The following is a 26,776-nucleotide window of genomic DNA, read 5'->3' on the forward strand; positions in this document are numbered from 1 at the left end:
GCAACTCCCACAGACACTCAGCGCGTGGCGCAGCCGGGAAGGGGGTGCGCGCCGTCAGGACCTGAAGACCGGGGCTGGGAGGAGACGCCCGGCCTGGCGGCCCCAGCGCGCGCCTCCGGGGCTCTGGGCGGCTCCGGCTCTGGCTCCCTGCACACCCGGAGGGCGACTTAGCCGCAGCCGGGCGGGGGCCGCTCCGGGGAACGGCGGGGCAGCGGCAGCTTTCGGGGCTCCTCCGCCCCCTCGGGTGCAGCGCTACTCCCCAGCGCCCGCCCGCCCGCCGTGGTTCCGCCCGGCCCCGCCCCTCGCGCCCGCCGTGGTTCCGCCCGGCCCCGCCCCTCGCGCCCGCCCTGGTGCAGCCTGCCGTGGCCCCGCCCCTCGCGCCCGCCCTGGTGCAGGCTGCCGCGGCCCCGCCCCTCGCGCCCGCCCTGGTGCAGCCTGCCGCGGCCCCGCCCCTCGCGCCCGCCGTGGTTCAGCCCGGCCCCGCCTCCCGCGCCCGCCGCCGTTCAGCCTGCCGTGACCCCGCCCGTCGCGCCTGCCGTCATTCAGCCCGGCCCCGCCCCTCGCTCCCGCCGCGGTTCAGTGGGCCGTGGACCCACCCCTCACGCCTGACGAGTTCAGCCCGGCCGTGGCCCCGCCCCCGCTGCCCCTGTTTGGCAACGCCTAGGCGGGGCCTCTCGTACCCACGCCCCCTAGGGGGCGGAGCGCGTGCGTGCGCGCGTGCGCAGGTCATGTTTGAGGCCGGAGAGTCTAGACGCGGCGGCATAGTGATCAGTGACTACCCGGAGTCCTGCAGGGGCGGGGCGGCACCGACAGCGGGGATCCCGGGTGAGGGGGAGCCAGGGTGAAGGGGCCCACGAGTGCCGGGAGCCCAGGTGACCGCGCGGGAGCCCAGGTGAGAGGCCAGGAACCCACGTGAGGGGCAGCCCAGGTGAGCGCGCGGTAGCCCACATCAGGGCGAGCCCGGGTGAGGGGGAGCCCGGGTGAGGGGCCAGGATGGTTCCTAGCGTCTGCGGTCCCAGCCCTGCCTTCTGGTGGGCGTGCGGCACCCCGGCCGGGGCGTTCCTGGGGTGAGCGGCGTTCCAGCCCCGCAGCCCGGGGTCCTGCCCGCGCGCGTGCCCGGTGGGCGTAGGGGGCTCCTAACGCCGACTCTAACTTTGGAGCCCCTGAGCGGCGCGGATGTCGGATGGCGGGAGGGGACAGGCGGCGGCGGAGGCGGAGGTGGCGCAGTCGCGCCTGACCTCGCTCCCCGCATACCGGCTGGGCAGGTATGGTCAGCTCACCTGTGTGCCCCTGAGGCTGGGAGACGGCTCCTGCGGAGCCACTTGGGTGCATTCGGAGCTGCTGTCAAGGACAGCTGACAGCAGCTGTCACGTGGTTGTGGCCTCCACTGGTCACCGAGTTAGCTGGGCGGAAGGGGACACGGAGCTGCTCACCAGGGTGTGGGCGGCGGAGGGACGCTGGGTCAGTCAGCACCTGTAGGAGGGGGAGGGACGCTGGGTCAGGTCACCAAGGCGTGGGGTGGGTAGGGGATGAGGGCGGGCACTGGGTCGGGTCAGCAGGTGGTGGGAGCTTCCCGGGCACTGGGCCCTATCGCCAGCTGCTCTGGGTTGGGGTTGGTGTGGACAGTGGGGAGGGGAGCCAAGGACTTCTCAGCCTGTGTAGGTTCTGCTGTAAGTGACTGTTCTCTGAAAGATTGGGGCGAGGCGGCTGTTTCTGACTCCTGTTTGAGTTTATCCTCCGTGTGAAATCTGTAATATCCAGTTCCTGCTGATCTCCCTCCCATATTTTGATTTTTATTTACATGAAACTTTTCAGGAAGGTCTTGAGAGGAAAAAGCAATGGTGAAGGAAGTGTGAGTGATTGAGGGAATGAGATGGCCACAGCTCCGTACTGAGCTGGGACAGTTCTGCGCTTGCCTTTCAGAAGCAGCATTAATAGACTGGCCGTCATCTAGGCTGTAGTTGTTATGGAAGTTCTTCCTGAGCATCCGGCTTTCACGAAAACAGCACAGGTTCTCTAGGTGGCCTCAGAGATGTTCACCACAGAATGTCTTATGATAACAAGGAACTGGATGAAAGCCAGCGTAGCCGTAATGCAGTGATGTGGCAGAAGAGGATTAGCTGTTGCTAAAAGAAGAGAAGCAGACCAGGGAGCAGCTTGTACGCTTTTATCCCGTTTTATGAAAAAGGGAAGAGTTTATATCTGGATAAACAGTTGACCCAGCAGGCACCAAAAAATAATGATAGTGCTTGGAGCTGTGTAAGAGGATTGTAAGTTTTTATTTTTGTATTTTTTTGCTTGTTCATATTTTCCAAATTTTATTAAACATATATTTCTTCTGATTTTGGAAAACATATTTTTACAAACCATCAATGTATAATTTTCAAAATGTTAGAAGTATAATTCTCATGTAAACAGCTCTTGTCAGATTATATTTCAGTCATTAGTCCAGGATCCAGGAGGATAGGCATGCCAGTTCAAAAGCAAGTACACAAAACTAGGATTTTCTTAGTGAGTGGGTAAAAGGAATGCTGAGAAAACATTGCTGGATTAGCTATAAGATGTGAATATCCTGCACGCAATGAAACTACAGCCTTTGGGATTATCTTTTCTTCTTGATGGAAAGGAGAATTAACTTTGCAGATTGTGAAATGTGTGGGCCACAATCAGTGGTAAATTGTTACTTCTAGAAAGTCAAGTGATTGTTGGGGTTGTAAAACACTGAACTTGTGTTAGCACGGAAAAAAGCATGCAGCCATTTTCTCCTTTTTGAGTTCACTTCCAAGTTTGGATAAATTATCTCAACCAAACAAAAAAAATGCTGGTGTCATAGCAGTTTAGCCCTCAGTAAACCGGAAGAGCGCACAGATGCATGATATAGCCCAAGGGTTCCGGTGGCCACTGAGCCCAGCTCCTGGTCACACTACAGCCGCTAACACTCTTACTGATTTGTTTGCATTCAGATTTTGTAAAACTGCATGGCCCAGTGCTGTAGAAGAGCTGAAACCACAGAATCTTCTAAGACTAGCTTTTTATATACATTTTCCCCAAAGAAAATGAAGCTCTGCAGAGTCAGGAGATGGTGGCCTTCAGGAGTTGTTTCTTCTCGGGCTCCACTTCCTGTACTGCAGAGAGGAAAGGAGCTGGTGTGGAGGGGCTTGCAAGCCTTCCAGAGTGAAAGAACAGGATGGGTCCATTAGGTTTGGCCTCTAGTTTTACCCCAGGAAGGAACAGTGACTTCCAGCTGCATGTTACACTTGAGGATTCCTTCTTCTGGCCTGAGCCTCATGGCAGGAGTGACATGAAGAAGGCACACAGCAAGGGAATAGTGGGAACCCCAGTGCCCCATTTTGCACATCAAGAGCGAGAGGGTTGTGGTTGGGTCAAGGAGCAGAAATAGAAGCAAAAGGAGAACCTGAGCTCTTCCCATACCCCTTCTGTGCTGTCTGCCAGACCAAGGCCTAGCCGCACTTCTGTGGGTACCCGCCTTGTGACTTGGGGTGAACCACAGCTGTTCTCCGTACAACTCTGACACTGCAAAAAAGGACAGTAGAGCTCTGCAGGACTCCAGGAAGACTGGCTGCTTGGGTTGGATCCTGGTACCCTGGCTCTGGGACTGGCCTTCCCTCATGACTGAGACAGCTGAGGAGTTCACCTCCTTCATGAACTCCTGGCTGGAGGATGCTGGCTGGCACTAACCAAACTCAGAGACCCACAATAACAAGGTAGACCAGAGCAGAACCAGCTTCCCGGAAAGTTCCTGTGCACACTGCTGTGTAGACCACACATAATCAGGAGGTTTGCGCAAAGAATCAGAATGGGGATTTGTTACAGGATTAGAAGGGGTAGTAAGCGTTCTGGTCTTTATGACCTGTTGTTTCTGCATCCCTAACTGGCACCTGTTCTGTGACTGCCAAGAAGGTTTGCCCACTCTCAGCTCTGGCTCGCCTGCTTCTGCCATTTTTTCTGTAGATACAGTAATCTCCACAAAGGCATCTAGAAAGCTTGAAGACCTGGAAGCTATTCGCCCTTCAGGGGAAGATCACACAAACTGGTTGAACGTCTGGCTCACAGTAGATGCTTCATTTCCCATTGCTCTGTGTGTTTCTTTTTCCATAGTCAGGCACTGGGATCCAGGGTGGTTCAGAAAGAAACTTGTTTTCTTTTTTTTTTTGTTTTTCTTTTGAGATGGAGTCTCGCTCTGTTGTGCAGGCTGGAGTACAGCAGCATGATCTCGGCTCACTGCACCCTCTGATTCCTGGGTTCCAGCGATTCTCCTGCCTCAACCTCCCGAGTAGCTCAGACTATAGGCATGTGCCACCATGCCCAGCTGCTTTTTGTTTTTTTAGTATAGATAAGGTTTTGCCATGTTAGCCAGGCTGGTCTTGAACTCCTGACCTCAAGTGTTTCACCCACCTCAGCCTCCCAAAGTGCTGGGATTACAGGCATGAGCCACCACGCCCGGCCTGAGACTTGTTTTCTTAGCTCCTAAATAGTGAAACCAAGTTCAGAACCACTAAGCCAACTGTTCTTCTTGGTCCTTTGGTTCTCATGTCCTGGAGCCCCTCCCACCTTGACCAAACCAAAGACTTCCTGAAGCATCACTTGGGCTCATCACTTCCACTGAGGTAGATTTGAGTCATTGCACTGGGCAGAGCCTTCCGGAGTGAGGGACCCTTCCGTCTCAAGGCAAAGGTCCCACAGAAGGTAGCTGTCTTGGCCAAGAGCACATTGATACAACTGTGACAAAATGGGACCTATAACCTGGATCTCATGACCGACTCATGGAAAAGTACAAGAAGAAGTTTTAGGAGGGGTCCATATTTTAACCTTTAACAATGTTGTTCAGGGTAACTCTTTTAATGAATTGCTATTCCGTGCTTGATACCCGTTCTTTCCACCCAGCCTGCTTTTCTTTAATGCTGGTGAACGGTCTCCCCCAAGCCTAGCCTGGTCTTCTTTAATGCTGGAAAGTGGTCTCCTCTCAGCCCAGCCTGCTTTTCTTTAATGCTGGTGAGCGGTCTCCCCGCCCAGCATCTGGCTGCACTTGAGGGTGATCAGCTCCTGTGAAGTGCATTGGGGTTAGAAGATGCCTTGCTGCACACTGAATTACCAGAGCGCTCTTGCCAGTCCCTCACTACCATGTTAAACCCGATTTGAGTAGAAGTTCACAGAGGTGTGTTTGGAGATGTGTAAGTACACGGGAATCTTGACATAACGTGACCAGCGGTGTGGGCCCCAGGTGTTGGTCGTGGGCATGGCAGCCTCTCAGTCGTCATCATAGCATCTATCAGAGAGCACACCTGTGTGCCCTGAACACCCGCACCAGCGGCAGCAGGACACGGGAGCCGTTTCTCTAGGGAGAAACATGAATGCCAGTGCTGTCTTTCCCTCGTCAGATTTGTGTTTGCACAGAGCCAGCCTGTGTTAAAGCTGGAATGTTAATGGAGAAACAGAAAAACGCTGGTACTATTTTGCCTTTGATTGTACGACTGTTATCAAACCAAAAGGTTAGGGGTTAACAGCGTTCTCTTGTGATTTGCATTAGGTCCCAGGACTCACACTCAGTGTGAGCTTGAGTGAGCTAGTGCTTTCTACGTCCTTGGGGTGTGGTTACAGCGACCATCTTTCCTCAGTAACAATTGGCGAGTTTTGCTGAATGGCCACAGATGAAGGGCTCCTCCTACGCTTCCAGCTGTAGTCCTACCGCCTCACAATGCAGCCAGTTCTGGGGTCCCTTCTAGAGAGCAGAGGGTCGAGCTGTGTAGGGAGCACAGTGCTCACAGCTCTGCCCTCTGTTCGCTGGCTGTGAGCGACAGGAGTCCCCACTCCCTGCAAAAATGCCCTGTCTGGGCAGGTCCTGCACACTGGGTGAGGGGGTAGAGGTGGGATCTGAGGCTTTGTCAGTAGCTGTTCCTATGTCCTCGTTGTATGCATGGGGTTCCTGCCATGTGAAAGGAAAGGCTGGAATCACTTACAGGTCTCTTCCAGTTTTGAGCACTTGAGGCTCTGGTGTTTGCAGACAGGTTCAGGCTTAGGTAAACTGGACCCCTTGAGCATCATTTAGCATCTGTTCATGTGTTCCACAAATGTTTCTTGAGGGCCCACTGTGGACTCGGTGCTGCGTCCAGCAGAGGAGATGCAGTGATGGAAAGCAGGTGTGGTCTGTGCCCTCACAGAGCTTGCTGTCCAGTAGAGGTGAGGATTCCGTAAGCACTTTTGGTACCAAAAATGAGTGTGTGGTGGATGCATCAGGAGCTTGTAGCAAAGGTACTTAACCCAGCCCGTGGGACTCTCCCTACTCTGGGAGGGCATCTGGAGCAAACGGCCCTTACACGAAGACCTGACAGGTGAGATGGTGCCAGCTGCGGGGAGGTAAAGACTTTTCCAGGTAGAGGGCCCAGCAGCTGCAGACCCAGAGGTGCAGGAGAGTGTGGTGTTTTCACAGGACTGGAAGGTGGTGGCATGGAGTGAGAGGCAGGGGGTGGGGAGAGTGGAACCAGAGAAGGTACAATAGATGGGTCACATTCTGCAGAGTCCTGTAGATCACAGTAAGGAATTCAGGCCTTCCCTGTTGCTGCTGAGAAGCCATTCCACAGCCTTAACCAAAGAATAGCATGAAAAACAGGAGCACAGGTTCTCATGACATCTTTGGCGTGTTAACTGGACTGTCTTCCAGTGTGGAGGCAGAAAAGCTCATAAGTGTGTTGGGGATAAACTTGAAGCCTATTTTATGTAACCTCCAAATTTTGTCAAACTTAAGTTAGAAAAGGAATGGATTGGTTGTGTATAGCAGAAATATAAAAGTATAGGGAAAGAATAAACTGTTTTAACATTGTTGCAGAGAAAAGTTATTGATTTTTTTAAAAATTTATTTATTTTATTTTAGGTGCATACTATATCTGGCATCTCTCCCCATGTTATCCCTCCCTACCCCTCCCTCCCCACCCCCCGCTGTCTCTCCCCTACCCCCCCCAACTGCCCCCAGTGTGTGATGCTCCTCTGTCTGAGTCCACGTGTTCTCGTTGTTCAACACCCACCGATGAATGAGAACATGTGGTGTTTGGTTTTGTGTTCTTTTGTCAGTTTGCTGAGAATGATGGTTTCCAGATTTATCCAAGTCCCTACAAAGGACATGAAATCATCGTTTTTTATGGCTGTGTAGTATTCAATGGTGTATATGTACCACATTTTCTTTTCCAGTCTATCATTGATGGGCATTTGGGTTGGTTCCAGGTCTTTGCTATTGTACACAGGGCTGCAGTGAACATACGTGTGCATGTGTCTTTATAGTAGAACAATTTATAGTTCTCTGGGTATATACCCAGTAGTGGGATTGCTGGGTCAAATGGAATTTCTCTTTCTAGATCCTTGAGAAATCACCACACTGTCTTCCACAATGGTTGAACTAATTTACACTCCCACCAACTGTTTAAGAGTGTTCCTATTTCTCCACATCCTCTCCAGCATCTGTTGTCTCCAGATTTTTTAATGATCACCATTCTAACTGGCGTGAGATGATATCTCAATGTGGTTTTGATTTGCATTTCTCTAATCACCAGTGATGATGAGCTTTTTTTCATATGTTTGTTCACCTCATATATGTCCTCTTTTGAAAAGTGCCTGTTCACATCCTTCACCCACTTTTGAATGGGGTTGTTTGTTTTTTTCTTGTATATCTGTTTTAGTTCTTTGTAGATTCTGGATATGAGCCCTTTGTCAGATCGGTAGATTGCAAAAATTGTTTTCCCATTCTGTTGGCTGCCGATTCACTCTAATAATGGTTTCTTTTGCTGTACAGAAGCTCTGGAGTTCAATTAGATCCCATTTGTCTATCCTGGCTTTTATTGCCATTGCTTTTGGTGTTTCAGTCGTGAAGTCCTTGCCTATGCCTATGTCCTAGATGGTTTTGCTTATGTTTTCTTCTAGTGTTTTTATGGTGTTAGGTTTTATGTTTAAATCTTTGATCCATATGGAGTTAATTTTAGTGTAAGGTGACAGGTAGGGATCCAGTTTCTCCTTTCTGCACATGGCTAGCCAGTTTTCCCAACACCATTTATTAAACATAGAGCCCTTTCCCCATTACTTGTTTTTGCTGGGTTTGTCAAAGATCAGAAGGCTGTAGATATGTGGTGTTTCTTCTGGGGTCTCTGTTCTGTTCCATTGGTCTATGTCTCTGTTTTGGTACCAGTTCCATGCTGTTTTGATTACGGTAGCCTTGTAGTATAGTTTGAAGTCCAGCAGTGTGATGCCTCCGGCTTTGTTCTTTTTGCTTAGGATTGTCTTCGCTATGCGGGGTCTTTTATGATTCCATATCAAGTTTAAAGTGTTTTTTTCCAGTTCTGTGAAGAAGGTTACTGGTAGCTTGATAGGGATAGCGTTGAATCTGCAGATTACTTTGGGCGGCATGGCCATTTTCACGATATTGATTCTTCCTAATCATGACCATGGAATGTTTTTCCATGTGTTTGTGTCCTCTCTTATTTCGTTGAGCAGTGGTTTGTAGTTCTCTTTGAAGAGGTCCTTTACATCCTTTGTTAATTGTATTCTTAGGTATTTTATTCTCTTTGTAGCAATTGTGAATGGCAGTTCGTTCTTGATTTGGCTCTCTGTTTGTCTGTTATTGGTATATAGGAATGCTTGTGATTTTTGCACATTGATTTTGTATCCTGAGACTTTACTGAAGTTGCTTATCAGTTTGAGAAGATTTTGGGCTGAGACGATGGGGTCTTCTAGATATACAATCATGTCATCTGCAAATAGAGACAGTTTGACTTCCTCCTTTCCTAACTGAATATGCTTTATTTCTTTTTCTTGCCTGATTGCTCTGGCTAGAACTTCCAATACTATGTTGAATAGGAGTGGTGAGAGAGGGCATCCTTGTCTAGTGCCTGATTTAAAGGGAATTCTTCCAGCTTTTGCCCATTCAGTATGATATTGGCTGTAGGTTTGTCATATATGGTTTTATCATTTTATGCTACGTTCCATCAGTACCTACTTATTGAGAGTTTTTGACATAAAGTGCTGTTGAATTTTATCGAAGGCCTTCTCTGCATCTATTGAGATAATCATGTGGTTTTTGTCTTTGGTTCCGTTTATGTGATGGATTACATTTATGGATTTGCATATGTTGAATCAGCCTTGCATCCCCGGATGAATCCTACTTGATCATGGTGGATAAGCTTCTTGATGTGCTGTTGCAATCTGTTTGCCAGTATTTTATTGAAGATTTTTGCGTTGATGTTCATCATGGATATTGGCCTGAAGTTCTCTTTTTTAGTTGAGTCTCTGCCTGGTTTTGGTATCAGGATGATGTTGGTCTCATAAAATGAGTCAGGAAGGACTCCATCCTTTTGTATTGTTTGATACAGTTTCAGAAGGAATGGAACCAGCTCCTCTTTGTATGTCTGGTATAATTTGGCTGTGAACCTGTCTGGACCTGGACTTTTTTTGGTTGGTAGGCTATTGATTGCTGCCTCTACTTCAGCCCTTGTTATTGGTCTATTCATGGTTTCAACTTCCTCCTGGTTTAGTCTTGGTAGAGCACAAGCATCTAGTAATTTATCCATTTATCCCTGGTTTACTGGTTTATGTGAGTAGAGCTGTTTGTAGTAATCTCTGATGGTAGTTATTGATTTATTTTGGTTGAGCTTGTTTTTGAATAGGCAAATACACCCATTTAGTTAACAATGTTTTTCCTGCCTGGAGGCAGACACTGTGACTAGGAGAAAATGAGGTTTTTGTTTTTTTTTTTGTTTTTTTTTAATTTTATTGCATTTTAGGTTTTGGGGTACATGTGAAGAACATGCAAGATTGTTGCATAGGCACACATGTGGCAGTGTGATCTGCTGCCTTCCTCCCCATCACCCACATCTAGCACTTCTCCCCATGCTATCTCTCCCCAACTCCCCTCCCCCTGCTGTCCCTCCCCTATTTCCCCCCAACAGACCCTAATGTGTAGTGCTCCCCTCCCTGTGTCCATGTGTTCTCATTGTTCAACACCCGCCTATGAGTGAGAACATGCAGTGTTTGATCTTCTGCTCCTGTCAGTTTGCTGAGAATGATGGTTTCCAGGTTCATCCATGTCCCTACAAAGGGCATGAACTCATCGTTTTTTATGGCTGCATAATATTCCATGGTATATATGTGCCACATTTTCCCTGTCCAGTCTATCATCGATGGGCATTTGGGTTGGTTCCAGGTCTTTGCTATTGTAAACACTGCTGCAATGAACGTTAGTGTGCACGTGTCCTTATAGGAGAACGATTTATAATCCTTTGGATGTATACCCAGTAACGGGATTGCTGGGTCAAATGGAATTTCCATTTCTAGGTCCTTGAGGAATCGCCACACTGTCTTCCACAATGGTTGAACTAATTTACACTCCCACCAGCAGTGTAAAAGTGTTCCTATTTCTCCACATCCTCTCCAGCGTCTGTTCTCTCCAGATTTTTTAATGATCGCCATTCTAACTGGCGTGAGATGGTATCTCAATGTAGTTTTGATTTGCATTTCTCTGATGACCAGTGATGAGCATTTTTTCATATGCTTGTTGGCCTCATGTATGTCTTCTTTTGTAAAGTATCTGTTCATATCCTTGCCCACTTTTGAATGGGCTTGTTTTTTTCTTGTAATCTGTTTTAGTTCTTTGTAAATTCTGGATATCAGCCCTCTGTCAGATGGGTAAACTGCAAACATTTTTTCCCATTCTGTTGGTTGCCGATTCACTCTAATGACTGTTTCTTTTGCTGTGCAGAAGCTGTGGAGTTTGATTAGGTCCCATTTGTCTATTTTGGCTTTTGTTGCCAATGCTTTTGGTGTTTTGGTCATGAAGTCCTTGTCTACGCCTATGTCCTGAATAGTTTTGCCTAGATTTTCTTCTAGGGTTTTTATGGTGTTAGGTCTTATGAATCCATCTGTATTTAATTTTAGTGTAAGGTGTCAGGAAGGGGTCCAGTTTCTGCCTTCTGCACATGGCTAGCCAGTTTTCCCAACACCATTTATTAAACAGGGAATCCTTTCCCCATTGCTTGTTTTTGTCAGATTTGTCAAAGATCAGATGGTTGTAGATATGTTGTGTTGCCTCCAAGGCCTTTGTTCTGTTCCATTGGTCTATATCTCTGTTTTGGTACCAGTACCATGCTATTTTGATTACTGTAGCCTTGTAGTATAGTTTGAAGTCCAGTAGTGTGATGCCTCCCGCTTTGTTCTTTTTGCTTAGAATTGACTTGGGTATGCGGGCTCTCTTTTGGTTCCATGTGAAGTTTAAGGTGTTTTTTTCCAGTTCTGTGAAGAAGGTCATTGGTAGCTTGATGGGGATAGCGTTGAATCTGTAAATTACTTTGGGCAGTATGGCCATTTTCACAATATTGATTCTTCCTAACCAGGAACATGGAATGTTTTTCCATCTGTTTGCGTCCTCTCTTATTTCGTTGAGCAGTGGCTTGTAGTTCTCCTTGAAGAGGTCCTTTACGTTCCTTGCTAGTTGTATTCCTAGGTATTTTATTCTCTTTGTGGCAATCGTGAATGGCAGTTCGTTCTTGATTTGGCTCTCTTTAAGTCTGTTATTGATGTATAGGAATGCTTGTGATTTTTGCACATTGATTTTGTATCCTGAGACTTTGCTGAAGTTGCTTATCAGTTTCAGGAGATTTTGAGCTGAGATGTTGGGGTCTTCTAGATATACAATCATGTCGTCTGCAAATAGAGACAATTTGACGTCCTCCTTTCCTATTTGAATACCCTTTATTTCCTTTTCTTGCCCGATTGCTCTGGCTAGAACTTCCAGTACTATATTGAATAGGAATGGTGAGAGAGGGCATCCTTGTCTAGTGCCAGATTTCAAAGGGAATGCTTCCAGTTTTTGCCCATTCAGTATGATATTGGCTGTTGGTTTGTCATAAATAGCTTTTATTATTTTGAGATACGTTCCATCAATACCTAGCTTATTGAGGGTTTTTAGCATAAAGTGCTGTTGAATTTTGTCAAAGGCCTTCTCTGCATCAATTGAGATAATCATGTGGTTTTTGTCTTCGGTTCTGTTTATGTGGTGAATTACGTTTATAGACTTGCGTATGTTGAACCAGCCTTGCATCCCCGGGATGAAGCCTACTTGATCATGGTGGATTAGCTTTTTGATGTGCTGTTGCAGTCGGCTTGCCAGTATTTTATTGAAGATTTTTGCATCTATGTTCATCATGAATATTGGCCTGAAGCCTGAAATTTTCTTTTCTTGTTGTGTCTCTGCCGGGTTTTGGTATCAGGATGATGTTGGTCTCATAAAATGATTTGGGAAGGATTCCCCCTTTTGGGATTGTTTGGAATCGTTTCAGAAGGAATGGTACCAGCACCTCTTTGTATGTCTGGTAGAATTCGGCTGTGAACCCGTCTGGACCTGGGCTTTTTTTGGGTGGTAGGCTCTTAATTGCTGCCTCAACTTCAGACCTTCTTATGGGTCTGTTCAGGGTTTCGGCATCTTCCTGGTTTAGGCTTGGGAGGAGGCAAGTGTACAGGAATTTATCCATTTCTTCCAGGTTTACTAGTTTATGTGCATAGAGTTGTTTGTAATAATCTCTGATGATGGTTTGAATTTCTGTGGAATCTGTGGTGATATCCCTTTATCATTTTTTATTGCATCAATTTGGTTATTCTCTCTTTTCTTTTTTATTAATCTGCCTAGTGGTCTGTCTATTTTGTCGATCTTTTCAAAAAACCAGCTCCTGGATTTATTGATTTTTTGAAGGGTTTTTTGCATCTCTATCTCCTTCAGTTCTGCTCTGATCTTAGCTATTTCTTGTCTTCTGCTAGGTTTTGAGTTTCTTTGATCTTGCTCCTCTAGCTCTTTCAATTTTGACTATAGGGTGTCAATTTTTGATCTCTCCTTGCTTCTCATGTGGGTGCTTATTGCTATATATTTTCCTCTAGAGACTGCTTTAAATGTGTCCCAGAGATTCTGGTACGTTGTGTCTTCATTCTCGTTGGTTTCAAAGAACATCTTTATTTCTGTCTTCATTTCGTTGTTTTTCCAGTCAACATTCAAGAGCAAGTTGTTCAGTTTCCATGAAGCTGTGCGGTTTTGAGTTAGTTTTTGAATTCTGAGTTCTAACTTGATTGCACTGTGGTCTGAGAGACCACAGTGTTTGTTTTGATTTCCATTCTTTTGCATTTGCTGAGGAGTGATTTACTCCTGATTATGTGGTCAATTTTGGAGTCGGTGTGATGTGGTGCTGAGAAGAATGTATATTCTGTGGATTTGGGGTGGAGAGTTCTATAAATGTCTATTAGGTTTGCTTGGTCCAGGTCTGAGTTCAAGTCCTGGATATCCTTGTTGATTTTCTGTCTGGTTGATCTGTCTAATATTGACAATGGGGTGTTAGGAGAAAATGAGGTTTTGAAACAAGGTTCTGATAAACTCTATCTGTGGCCCTTAGGTCACGTGATCATTGTGTACTGACCCTGAAAGCGATGTTTTTCAGGGTTGAGAAGAATTGCCCTCCTGATTTTGAGAGCTGGAGAAGACCGTTAAGATGCTCTAGTCCAGCGTGGGGCCTGGGCTTCATCCAGCAGGTACTTCCCAGAGCCTGGGGAAGACCGTTCGGAGCCATGTGAACAGAACAGCTCTCAGTGGGTTTAGCAGGCCAGAGCCCTTCAGCTGTTCATGGGGTCTATCTGAAGTGGGCCGAGCAGTGAGCGTGCGTGGGAGCATCCTTCTCAGATCGGCTCCAGGGCACTCATTTCAGAGGAGATACTGAAAACAGTTCAGACCATTTGCAAGTTAACAGATGGGACCTGAGGACTTGTGCTTTCTCCACCCTTTTTAAGGACATTTTATATAACATCATCTGAATGGCAGTGAGTGGCGGTGATCATGACACTGAAATACGAGTTATGAGGCCCGTGGTGCACCAGGCGCTGCTCCAGGTCATGACACCCATCACCCCTCCAGCGTTCACTGTGCGCTTTTATAGGAGGAAACTGAGCCCCGGAAAAGTCTGAGGGTCCCGTGACCAGTGTATGGCAGAGCAGGGATTTGAACCCAGGCACACCCGGGGACTGCTTGAAACCCAGTATTATCCATAAATAAATTTGCACAGACCTGGGAGCACCAAGATGGTGCTCTTTTATTGGGGTCTGGAAGTTCAGGGCTGTAATAAAGTGTATCCCAGTGGAATGACTTAAGTATGTTTTATCCTGTGATGTCTGAATTGTGTGACTGATCAGGACTGCTGTAAAAGTGGGTGTCTTGCTCGTGGGGTACCCACAGGAGGAGCATAGGATCTTCTGTTCCTGCCAGCAGCACTCCTGCCTCCTGTTCACAGCCGGACCGCTCTGGCTTTAGTTTCATTTTCTTTCCTCCTATACTGTCAGTGGATGTTACCTTGCTATGTTTATGCGTCCTTTAAATGCATTAAGAATAAGGTACAGAATTAAAAGAAATGTTTTGTATTATATTGTTTGCATGCCTGGGGGAGTGATGTGTCCTTGCTTCTGTTTAGTCAACATAACATGAATGATCTTTTTTTTCTTTAGATTGGAGATGGATACCTGACAATCCCAGGGATCACTTCACGGACATCATTTTCTTGGACAAGATTGTGTAGGGCCCAGGCTGTGTTGGCCCCAGGACTCCTTCAGAATACAGCTGAGGACGATGAATCCTGCGAGCAACGGGGGTACATCAGAGAGCATTTTTGACTTGGACTATGCCTCCTGGGGGATCCGCTCCACGCTGGTGGTCGCTGGTTTTGTCTTCTACCTGGGCGTCTTTGTGGTCTGCCACCAGCTGTCGTCCTCCCTAAATGCCACGTACCGTTCTCTGGTGGCCAGAGAGAAGGTCTTCTGGGACCTGGCGGCCACGCGTGCAGTCTTTGGTGTTCAGAGCACGGCTGCAGGCCTGTGGGCCCTGCTGGGGGACCCTGTGCTTCATGCCGACAAGGCACGTGGCCAGCAGAACTGGTGCTGGTTTCACATCACAACGGCAACGGGCTTCTTTTTCTTTGAAAATGTCGCAGTCCACCTGTCCAGCTTGGCCTTCCGAACATTTGACCTGTTTCTGGTTGTCCACCATCTCTTTGCCTTTCTCGGGTTTCTCGGCTGCTCAGTCAATCTCCAAGCTGGCCACTATCTGGCTATGACCACGTTGCTCCTGGAGATGAGCACTCCCTTTACCTGCATTTCCTGGATGCTCTTAAAGGTAAGCGTTTCATGTGCTGCTTTTGCATACATCAGCAGCAGATGACATGTACCTCACACATTTAATTACTGGTTAGAATGTCGTGGACAGTGCCATAAACTCATCAGCAGATTGGATTGCAGCATACACATTCAGTTATAAACTCATTTTAGTTGAATGCAATTTTCTTAATTTTAAATCATGTAGGCTTTCTGCTTCTTAAGGAAAGAAAGCTCCATTGATCTTATGACTCAGTAGATAGTGTCTGCAAGCACTTACTTTTTTTCTTTCTTTTAATACTTTTTTTTTCACATTTTTTTTTATTTATTTATTTTTAAGACAGAGTCTCACTCTGTCATCCAGGCTGGAGTGCAATGGCGTGGTCTCGGCTCACTGCAACCTCCGCCTCCAGGGTTCAAGTTCTCCTGCCTCAGCCTCCCGAGTGGGTAGGACTACAGGCGAGCACCGCCACCCCTGGCTAATTTTTTTGTATTTTTAGTAGTGACAGGGTTTGACTATGTTGGCTAGGCTGGTCTCGAACTCCCAACCTTGTGATCTGCCCTCCTCAGCCTCCCAAAGTGCTGAGATTACAATTGTGAGCCACCGCGCCCAGCCTCTTTTAATACTTTAAAAAAACTGAAGTAATATGTGCTCACACAGCCCATATCTTGCTTGCTTTTTGTTTTGAATTAGGTTGTTTTACTAGTGATCAGAAGTACTGGGACCTAGCATAGTTATTTGCCTAACACTTTCTTTCTGTTTTTGAAGAACATGTTTTAAATATGTTTTTCACTTGATTGTCATTTTGATGTCAAAATGTTCTTTATGTTAAACTCTTTTTTTAAATTGTTTTTACGTAGATTCCTGCTATGTTTTATGACTCATCACGTTGTTTATGGGATACTTTATATGAAATTTCAAATGTTCAACCATTCACACGAATGGGTCACGTTACTGCACAATTCTTGTGTACAGGACACTGGTAGCCTTGAGAGGAAAAATAAGCATAACAAATCACTCCTGCCTTTGGGTCTAGGTGGGTAGATGGTATCAGACCGTCAAAAGAACACTATGGTGTAAACAGTACAGACTTTTGGTGTGTAACCACCACAGACACCAGCCTGGTGGTGGATAGTGTGAACACCATGGACCCCAGCTGGGTGTCAGATACTGTGCTGGCACCTGAACACTCAAGGAGGAACTCATGTTCCTGCTGTCCCCTGAGGTTGGCCCCATCTGGCGCCACATGGGCTGTGTGAGCACGGTGACAGGAAATCCCCAGATGGGGACCCCGCGCAGGAGGAGCAGGTGGGCACATCCGTGTTGGGTCAAGTAAATGAGGACGGGTGAGGCACGGTCATCTGCAGCGCAGAGCCTCACAGGGTGGCCATGGAAGTAGATGGAGCCGCAGGGGGCGATACTGGAGGCCTCCTTGGGAGTGTGTGCTTTGGGTGGTGGCCGGAGGAGTTTGGGGGCAGGTGTCATTTGGGTAGACCTTACCAGGGAAGAAGGTTGGAACCATGAATGGTTTGAAAGAGCCCCTCCAGTGGCCTAGCTACTGAGCTCCCTTGCTGAGCAAATGACTGAATGTGAAGCTGCTGGTCCAAGTGTGGGGTCATTTTAGGACAGATGCTGTGACCTGAGACCCCGTCAGCATCTTTGTGGATGTTATTTCCATAAGAGTTTAGGCTTCTGGGGATGCAGCGCAGGGCTGTGATCCCCAGGTTTCTCTGGCGTGCGATCAGTGTGGAGTGGAGAGGTGTGTGCTGGTGGAAGAGGCTGTGGCCTGCGCTTTGCATTGCCTGCTCCTCCCACCTGGAAACACCGGGCTTCAGGACTCACTCAGCTGTGGCAGAAATGATAGCTCTTGAAAGGAAAGCACAAGTGCTCACTCATATCGATGCCCTAAAAAAGGTGGTAAATAGTGACTAAATAAACTATTAATACGTCCTATCATGTTGTGTGCTTGGGATCATTAGTGTGTTTTGAGAAACAGGTTAACAGTTACCTTGTATTTTTATTTTTTTATTACAAGTTCTTTAAAAAAAGTAAAAGGAAAGGAAAGAAATGAGTCCTTCTGTCTCTCCAGTCCTCAGGGGAAAGCAGTGTTGGATTTCTCAAGGGTTTTATCTGAGCCTCTCCTGGAGCCAGGCGTGGGGACAGCACCTCCTGCAGGATTTGCCGACACAGGTGCCTCCAGCAGTTCTTCCTCCCCCGGTGTGGTGGAGCCTGGCCTCCAGGAGGATAGACTCAGAGAGCAAAGCTTGATTTTGGAATTTGCACATTCTCTAAAGGTTTTAGGTTGCTGTTTGCGTAGAAGGAATAAAGGGTTATTTAAGTATTTACTCCTAACCCTGCTCATGTCAACTGCATAAAGCCAACAGACCCCAATAACAGAAAATTATAACCTAAATTAATATAGCTCAGGGCCAGTATGTCTAGATAGTTCTGTTTTGTACTGGTTGAAATACTGCTAAATGCTGGAAGAAAACCCTGTGTCTAAAACATTGAAATTCTTATAAAGCTGATAGATTCTTGTTTGGTAGGGCATGAGGATTCAGCATTTCTCTCCCATCAAGGTCTAATTTGATCAGAACTAAAGGACATAAAGACAATATATCACCATCAATTTAGGCTGGGTGTCTCAGTCAAGCACAGTGACTTGTTCTTCGTATTTCCATCTTGGATTTGATTCTGAAATGTTTAGAATTAATAAATGAATGACATAGGACTCAAACATCTAAATATAATTTATCCACAGACTCACTATTCCATAATATAAATGAGGTGATACAAAAACACTGTCAGGCCAGGTGTGGTGGCTCACACCTGTAATCCCAGCACTTTGGGAGGCCAAGGCTGGCAGATCACCTGAGCCCAGGAGCTCAAGACCAGCAACATGGCAAAACTTCATCTCTACAAAAAATACGAAAATTAACTAGGCATAGTGGCACACATCTGTAGTACCAGCCACTTGGGAGCCTGAGGTGGGAGGATTGCCTGAGCCTGGGAGTTCAGGGTTATAGTGAGCTTTGATTACACCACTGCACTCTGGCCTGGGCAAGAGTGAGACGCTGTCTCAAAAAAACACACAAAAAAGACACACACAAAAACAAACAAGCAAAAACCACTGTCAGTTTTTATATATTTTATATATACACGTGTGTGTTTATATATATACATATGTATACAGTCGACCTTCTGTATCCATGAGTTCTGTGTCCATGGATTCAACCAACTGTGGATCAGAAATATTTGAGAGAAATCTAAAATAACAATACAATAAAAAATATCACAAATCTATACCAGTACAGTGTAACAACTTTATATGGCATTTACATTATATTAGGTATTATAAGTAATCTACAGATGATTTAAAGTGTAAAGGAGAGTGTGCTTAGGTTATATGCACATACAAAGCCATTTTATATAAAGGACTTGAACATCTGTGGATTTGGATATCTGCAGGAAGCCCAGGAACCAGTCCCCCTAAGGATACTGAGGGCAACTATATATTTATTGAAATTCTTTTAAAGCTGCTAGATTTAAATTCTTTTAAAGCTGATAGATTCTGCTAGGCTCCAGAGCTTTGCATGTGTTATGTCACGGATTTTGTTGCTATAGATTTTGCTACTTTTCTCAAAGCCTTTGGTGACTGACCACCAAAATTTTAGTGCCTTAGTAAACCCAAAGAATTCTCAGTTCTCAAGTTTTGAGTTTTCTAAACTTAAGGTATTGATAGTATTCTGATGTGACTATTGAGAATTTAAGATAACTGACTGGGCGCGGAGGTTCACGCCTATAATCCCAGCGCTTTTGGAGGCTGAGGCGGCAGATCATTTGAGGTCAGGAGTTTGAGACCAGCCTGACCAACATAGTGAAACCCCATCTCTACTAAAAACACAAAAAAATTAGCCAGGGTTGGTGGTACATGCCTGTAGTCCCAGCTACCCCCAACCTGGGAGGTGAAGGTTGCAATGAGCTAAGATCACACCACTGCACTCCAGGCTGGGCAACTGAGCGCAGAACGGTTGTCTCAAAAAACAAACAAAAACAAGATGACTAGTTTCAGTAAGTGAGGAAAGTGGTGGAGGAGAGCTTTTTGTGAATTGTGAGGGAATGGCCTAGTGAATGAAGACTGAGCTCGCGAGAGCCCAGGGCTGAGCGCATGGTATACTCTACGGTTTATCACTGTGTGGGGCCCTCTAGCTAGCGCAGAGGATTCTGACGTTCAGAACATCGACTCTTCAGTGTTTTGTCTTCAGACACACAGTCTTTTCACTCCTGTTGATACTGTACGCTCTACCAGGCCCTGTGCCAGGCACCGGGTCACAACTAAGATGATTCACAGTTTTCTGTAAGCGAGAATCTGTGGGAGGCACATGTGCACGTGGTAGTGCTCCAGCACACACATGACAGAATATTCTGGAACCTGGAATCTATGGGGGGGGCACACATGTAGCTGGTGGTGTTCCAGCAAACGATAGAAGATTGAAGCTGGAATCTGTGAGGGGCACACCTGTGTAGTGGTGCTCCAGCACACACATGATGACAAAAGATTTTGGAAGCTGGAATATGTGAGGGGCATATTTGTGTGTGGCTCCTTCTGTACACACAGAAGATTCTGGAAGCTGGAATCTGTGAGGGGCAGCTATATGTGTGGTCATGCTCCAGTATACCTGTGATGACAGAGGTTCTGGAAGGTAAAAATTTGTGAGGATTGGATACCCACGTGGCCTCGCGCCAGTACACATACATAATGACAGAAGGTTCTAGAAGGTGAACTCTGTGAGAGGCTGTTGTGGACGTGACCCTGCTCCAGTAAACACATGTGATGACAGAAGATTCTAGAAGGTGAAATCTGTGAGGGTTGGATATGCATGTGTCCCTGCTCCATTATACATACATGTGATGACAGAAGGTTCGGGAAAGTGAAATCTATGAGGGGCAGATGTGTGTTTGTGGCCCTGCCCCAGTACACACACACGTGATAACAGAAAGTTCTGGAAGGTGAACTCTGAGGGGCTGATGTGCATGTAGCGCTGCTCCAGTATAGATACATGTGATGACAGAAGGTTCTGGAAGGTGAAATCTGTGAGGGGCAGATTTATGTGTGGCCCTGCTCTAGTACACATATATGTGATGACAGAAGGTTCTAGAATATGGACTCTGTGAGGGGCACACACTTGTGTAGCCATGCTGCAGTTCCACTATGTGGCAGACGGAGCATTGTCTTTCCTTTGGTTTTTCTCAGCCATTTGTTTACTTGGTAAATGCTTGAGTGCCTTCAGTTTGATAACAGTATGCGAGACTTCCGGTGTCCATGCAGCCCCATGCATAGGTCTGTGCCCCAGTACTCAAACAGGTACTGGGATTGTCTTAGCCACACTGTTCATTTGGCCTCATACTGAATCCTACTGAAGTCCCATCATCAGTGGAAAGGGCTCGTGAGCTGGGTGTGTCCACACAGCAGAGGGGTGGGGATCAATCTGGATGGTTTACACGGCCATAGTGAGAGACATTAGCCAGACCCAAAAGAGGACACGGCATGTGATTCTGTTCTGTGTACAGTCCTTAACAACGGGGCATGTTCTGAGAAAAGTGTCCTTCGGCTATTTCGTCATGGAGCAACCACCCTAGAGTGCCATTCCGCATGCCGAGGCTACTCTGTGCCTTGGCCCTATGCGCCAGAGCCCATTGCTCCCAGGCTGCACGCCTGTGCAGCACATGGCCCTACTGAATACTGGAGGCAAGTGTAACACAGTTGTAAATATTTGTTCATCTAAACATCTAAACATAGGAAGGTGTAGTAAAAATGCCGTGTTAAAGGTGAAAAATGGTGCACCTGTGCAGGCCATTAACTAGGAACAGAGTTTGCAGGACTGGAAGCAGCTCTGGGCCAGTCAGAATGAGTGGCGAGTGTGAGGGCCTAGAACATCACTGTACACTCCTGTGTCCTTTATGAACACTGTGTACTTAAGCTGTGCTGAATTTATTTATTTATTTATTTATTTATTTATTTATTTATTTTGAGACAGAGTCTTGCTCTGTCGCCAGGCTGGAGTGCAGTGGCACAATCTCGGCTGACTGCAACCTCCACCTCCTGGGTTCAAGCGATTCTTCTGCCTTAGCCTCCTGAGTAGCTGGCACCACAGGCTCGTGCCACCACGCCGGGCTAATTTTTGTATTTTTAGTAAAGGCGGGGTTTCACTGTGTTGGCCAGGATGGTCTCGATCTCTTGACTTCATGATCCGCCCACCTCGGCCTCCCAAAGTGCTGGGATTACAGGTGAATTTATTTTAAACATTTCTTTCTTTAATCATAAATTAACCTTAACTTACTGTAACTTATTTTATAAATTTTAGTTTTTTTAAACTTTTCCACTCTTATAATAACACTTAGCTTAAAACACAAATACATCGTATGTATATTTTCTTTATACCTTTATTCCATAAGCTGTTCTTAATTTTTAAAACTTTTTTTTAATTGTTGAACTCTAAGACACAAATATACGTTCACCTAGCCCACCTGGTGCTGCCACTGTGGGTCTGCAGGAGCTGTGAGATTGAAAACTTGCTTGCGCCAAAGTCGAACATTGTCCTTCACCGCCTTTGGAACTGGTGGTTGTGGCCAGTTATCAGAGTGACTACACTGTTTACCACCCAGACAAGGATGTCAGGGACTGCCCCAGGCCAACCAGGATCTGCAGTCACCCCAGGAGCTGGGAACCAGTTACATTTGTGACTTTTGCTTTAGACATATCAAGAACTTCGAGAACTTGTAGCCTAACTCTATAATTTCACAAGTAAGAAATAATAGTATTAACTCTTCACATTTTGTTTCAATCCATGTCGCTTAACCATCCAGAACTGACAACCATGGGTTCTTCTGGTCTGCGTGAGTTTCTCCCCTGTCCCCTTCAGTTTGTAGGCTCCAGGCTTGTTTGGGATTGGTGCTTCCTCTGTTCTTCTTTCTGAGTGGTCATTGTGCCTCAGCAATGCTGAGCGTGAGGGAAGTGTGTGGTCCCGACCCACCTTGAGGTGGCCCCAATCACAGGTGGGAGTGTTTCGTTTGCATCTGGAGTTGGGGTGAACTAAGCGCTTGGCACGTCATGTTTGTGGAAAGCCGCGCCGGCGGTCTCTGAATTGGTGTGTGTGCATGAGGGTGCTGTGACGCGCACGTGGGAGCCCTGAGGTCCCCTCTGAGACCTGGGAAAGACTCCCGTGACAGTTACAGAAGCCACGCGGCACGACTCTTCCACTGGCCTTTCTCGTCTAATTTTCCTCACACTGATTTTTTCTGTCCAGATGTCGACGCTCCTTGACTCAGGACGGGGCTACAGCCCAATAAGCCCATCATAAGTTAAAAATATCCTGACAGAAATGTGTTTAATACAAGCAGCCTCCTGAACACCATGGTGAAGCCTGGCCTGCCTTAAACATGCCCAGAAGACTTGCATCAGCCTAAGGTTGGGCAAAATCATACAGCACAAGCCTATTTTACGACCAAATGTGGAACATCTCATGTAATTCTGTGAATGCCATACTGAAAGTTGAAATGATGGTTACGTAGGTACTGGAAGTATGGTTTCTACTGAATGCGTACCACGTTTGCACCATCCTAAAGTCAAACACTTGTAAGTCAAACCATTGTGAGTAGCGGACTGTCTAGAAGAGCCAATATACCCGAGCTTTAAATATTTAAAATACCAGAAAAACACGTTAGAGTTTTTTTTTTTTTTGAGCCAGAGTCTCACTCTTTCTCCAGCCTAGAGTGCAGTGGTGCGATCTCAGCTCACTGCAACCTCTGCCTCCTGCGATCAAGTGATTCTCATTACTCAGCCTCCCAGATAGCTGGGATTACATGGTTGCCACCATGCCTGGCTGATTATTTTTGTATTTTTATTAGAAATGGGGTTTTGCTGTGTTGGCCAGGCTGGTCTCAAACTTCTGACCTCAAGTGAATTACCCGCTTCGGCCTGCCAAACTGCTGGGATTATAGGCGTAAACCACTGTACCTGGCCCAAGTTAGAATATTTTGCTGGGGAGGAGCTGTACTGTCCTAGCTCAGGCTGCCACAGCAAACTGCCATAGCCCAGGCAGCCTGAACAGCAGGAATTCCTTTCTCACAGTTCTGGAGACTGCAAGTCCTCACACGGAGGAGGGGAAGGAAGGCTCTGATCTCTTCCTCTTCTTATGACACTGATCCCATCCTGGGGCCCTACCCTCATGACCTCATCCCACCCTCATCACTTCCCAAAGGCGCCACCTCTGGGTACAATCACATTGGGAGTTAGGGTTTCATCATATGAATTTCGAGACACACATCCAGTGAGTAACAAGTATTACACTGCTGGTAAAAGAAAAGGATATGGGTATGTCTGATCTAACAGTGGGAGACAATTCAAATTTTTTTATGAAGTTGTTTTCAGACAAATTCAGTATTTCAAACAACAAAGTCCTTGTTTTTCTTTCCGATACATTTGTAAGGCAACCTCTTAAGTCATTGATTCTACTGTGTGTGTGTGTGTGTGTGTGTGTGTGTGTGTGTGAACTGTGTGAACATGCTTTTGTAACTTAAAAGTGGACTTCCTTTTGATTTAGTGACCCTTAGAAGTTGGTAATGCCAGGTCCTCTTCAAAGTGTCACAGATGTAGATCTAGTAAAGTCAGCCCCTTTCCTGAGAACACCATGTGGTCTCTGCCTGGATATGGCAGCCCACCTCTTTGCTGGTCTGATCTCAGAGTGGTCCCTGCATTCCAGTGCCCCTCGTCCCTAACAACTGTCTTCTGGGCATGAGTTTCTTCCTGGGCATGTTCTGGACTGTCCTGGTGCCGACGAGGCCTGCCTACCTGGTCCCTGCTACGTATCCATGGTCTGATGCTTATCATCCTCAAGTTAGTTCCCTTCTTTGTTTTAGCCAGGACTGCTGGAAACTAGTTTTACTGCAAATTTAGCATATTTTAAGGCAAGCCCATTTTGGCCTTTGTTAAAGGACTAAACAAACCAGGAAACATTCTTTATCCTAAACTCACCTCTTCTAAGAGATTTTTCTCCCAGGGTCTAGGTACAGGAGCTTGATGTACCTATGTCTGGTTTTGCTAAATAAGTACTGCTTATTAATATATGCAAATTCAAGATAAAACAGACTGAAGAGAGACCAAAAGAAAGGTTGAATTTATCATAGCTTTAGGGAGCAGAAGTCAAAGAGCGAGAGGTATAGAACAGCACAAGCAAGCAAGGGTCAGCCCTGCTGGCCTGTGTGCGCATGGAGCCGGTGGTCTTCTTCCGGGATGAAGCCCCAGTGAGAGCAGAGCTCTGGTGAGGAAATTCTGTTGCTTTGAAATGAATTTGTTTTGATGGTAAGTACGGTAGCAAATACCTTTTTGTGATGTGAAGAATGAACTCTGGCAGTTTTGTATTGATCTGTGCATTTGTTTTGTCTCTGTGCAGGCGGGCTGGTCTGATTCTCTGTTCTGGAAGCTCAACCAGTGGCTGATGATTCACATGTTTCACTGCCGCATGGTCCTGACCTACCACATGTGGTGGGTGTGCTTCTGGCATTGGGATGGCCTGGTCAGCAGCCTGTATCTGCCTCATTTGGCACTCTACCTTGTTGGACTGGCTCTGCTTACACTAATCATTAATCCATACTGGACCCATAAGAAGACTCAGCAGCTTCTCAATCCGGTGGACTGGAACTTTGCACAGCCAGAAGCCAAGAGCAGGCCGGAAGGCAACGGGCAGCTGCTGCGGAAGAAGAGGCCGTAGCTGCTCCAGCCGGGGCTCCCGGGGCTCCTGGGGCTCCCAGGCCCCAGCCGGTTGGCACACGGATTCTGGGAAGTTTGGTGAATAGTGGCTTTTGAATTAATGAGGCAGTGAATGTTTTGTTTTTAATTCTAAGGGAAATACTAACTTTATTTCTCATTAGCATTAATTTTGAAGTAGCTACAAAGTCTTTTTAAGAAATTATAATTTTGCGACTGTCCTGACTGGTGCTGTAAGTTGAGCCTCTGGACCATGTCAGGCATTTAGGAGAGGAGTCCGTGGCATCCAGGCACCTGCTGAGGAGGGGGTGGCCTTGTCCGAATGCTGGAAATGGCTTCATAGTGAAGTGCCTCCCGCTGGGGGGGTGGGTCAGCGTTGATTTTCCAGCCACACACTCACATGCTGTGTGTCTTATCAGAAGTCACATTCTTTTCAGCTGGAGAGAATTGGGCTAAAATAGAAAATAATATGACTTGTTGCTTGTTAAAATTTCCCATGGTATGAAATTCTAGGCTGGGCACAGTGGCTCACACCCAAAGTAATCTCAGCACTTATGGAGGCTGAGGCAGGTGGGTCACTTGAGGCCAGCCTGACCAACATGATTAAACCCTGCCTCTACTAAAAATACAAAAGTTAGCTGGGTGTGGTGGTGCGTGCCTACAATCCCAGCCACTCAGGAGGCTGAGGCAAGAGAATCGCTTGAACCCAGGAGGCAGAGATTGCAGTGAGCTGAGATCAAGCCATTGCACTTTAGCCTGGGAACAGGGCAAGACTCTCTCATAAAAAAAAAAAAAAAAAAAAAAAAAATTCTAAACCTAGGTGTCTGGCAGTGCCATCTGGTGGCAAATGGTACAAAGACATCTCTGAGGGGTAGTGACTCCTGTAGCAGCAGAGACGCCTTGGAGTTTACTTGCCACCAACCAGCGTGTGGGGTGGTTAAGATGAAATCTTGCAAGTTTGTTTTTTTTTTTAATCATGGAACCTGTTTTAAAATGAGAATTTACTATTCATACTATATTGCTCATTTGACAAAATGAGGTAGATATTTAGTAATCAGGTTGTCTGGGTTTTAGAGTTGTTTTTCATTGATGGAGTTACCTACAGGCACCCAATCCACACCCTAATTTTGTGGTTGGTGTTTCTCGCTAGCTTTGAAGGAAAGTAGTGATGTCATTTTCCCCCTGAGCTGCAAGGGTGGACCTGGACCCCTCAGATGCTCAGCTGCAGGGCCCTGGGGTCCCTCGAATGGTCCTGCTGCAGCCCCTGGCGATGAGCGCCTGATGACAAGTCCCAAGGTACGTTACTGTTTTATGCCCAGATAGAATTTATACACCAACTGAGCAATTTTGTTGACAGACATACAGAATTGTGTGGGTTTGTTTTTGTTTTTGTTTTAAATGTGCAATTAAAATTCAAAGTTTATTCTTTATCAAAAGCACCTTTGAAATGTGTATAGAAAAACATCGGCTGCTCGTGAGAATTGTGTGACTTACGCTCCTCATGTATCGTGGAACTCTCGGAGCTGTGGTTGGTTTGTTTTGAGACGGAGTCTCGCTCTGGCTCCCAGGCTGGCATGCAGTGGTGCCATCTCAGCTCACTGCAACCTCCACCTCCTGATTTCCAGTGATTCTGCCACCTCAGCCTCCCAAGTAGCTGGGATTATAGGTACGTGGTACCACGCCCGGCTAATTTTTTGTATTTTTAGTAGAGATGGGGTTTCACCATGTTGGCCAGGCTGGTCTCCAACTCCTGACCTCAAGTGATCTGCCCACCTTGGCCTCCCAAAGTGTTGGGGTTACAGGCGTGAGCCACCTCGCCTGGCCTGGAGCAGTGTCTT

General features: G+C 46.6%; 1 protein-coding gene across 3 annotated transcripts; it reads left to right on the forward strand.

The window, feature by feature from the left end:
* The first annotated feature begins 719 nt into the window (after positions 1 to 719).
* Positions 720 to 26,363, forward strand: CLN8 (CLN8 transmembrane ER and ERGIC protein). Of its 3 annotated transcripts, none has more exons than XM_032260288.1 (3): positions 720 to 892; positions 14,530 to 15,193; positions 24,625 to 26,363. In XM_032260288.1, the coding sequence occupies exons 2-3, from the start codon at positions 14,651 to 14,653 to the stop codon at positions 24,940 to 24,942; spliced, it is 861 nt and encodes a 286-aa protein (XP_032116179.1). In that variant the 5' UTR covers positions 720 to 892; positions 14,530 to 14,650; the 3' UTR covers positions 24,943 to 26,363. The 3 variants fall into 3 exon arrangements, with proteins under 3 accessions (XP_032116179.1, XP_032116180.1, XP_032116178.1); XM_032260289.1 differs by having other exon boundaries at positions 720 to 872; XM_032260287.1 differs by having other exon boundaries at positions 721 to 928.
* The last annotated feature ends 413 nt before the right edge of the window (positions 26,364 to 26,776 follow it).

This window comes from Sapajus apella, unplaced genomic scaffold, assembly GCF_009761245.1.
Source record: "Sapajus apella isolate SASKATOON/1434 unplaced genomic scaffold, GSC_monkey_1.0 scaffold116, whole genome shotgun sequence".
In the NCBI taxonomy this organism is placed as follows: domain Eukaryota; kingdom Metazoa; phylum Chordata; class Mammalia; order Primates; family Cebidae; genus Sapajus; species Sapajus apella.

Excerpts from the sequence above, each read along its gene's own strand:
- CLN8 (XM_032260288.1), top strand. The coding sequence starts at position 14,651 with ATGAATCCTGCGAGCAACGGGGGTACATCAGAGAGCATTTTTGACTTG. Across the intron at positions 15,194-24,624 it reads TTTCCTGGATGCTCTTAAAG|GCGGGCTGGTCTGATTCTCT; the intron begins GTAAGCGTTTCA and ends GTCTCTGTGCAG.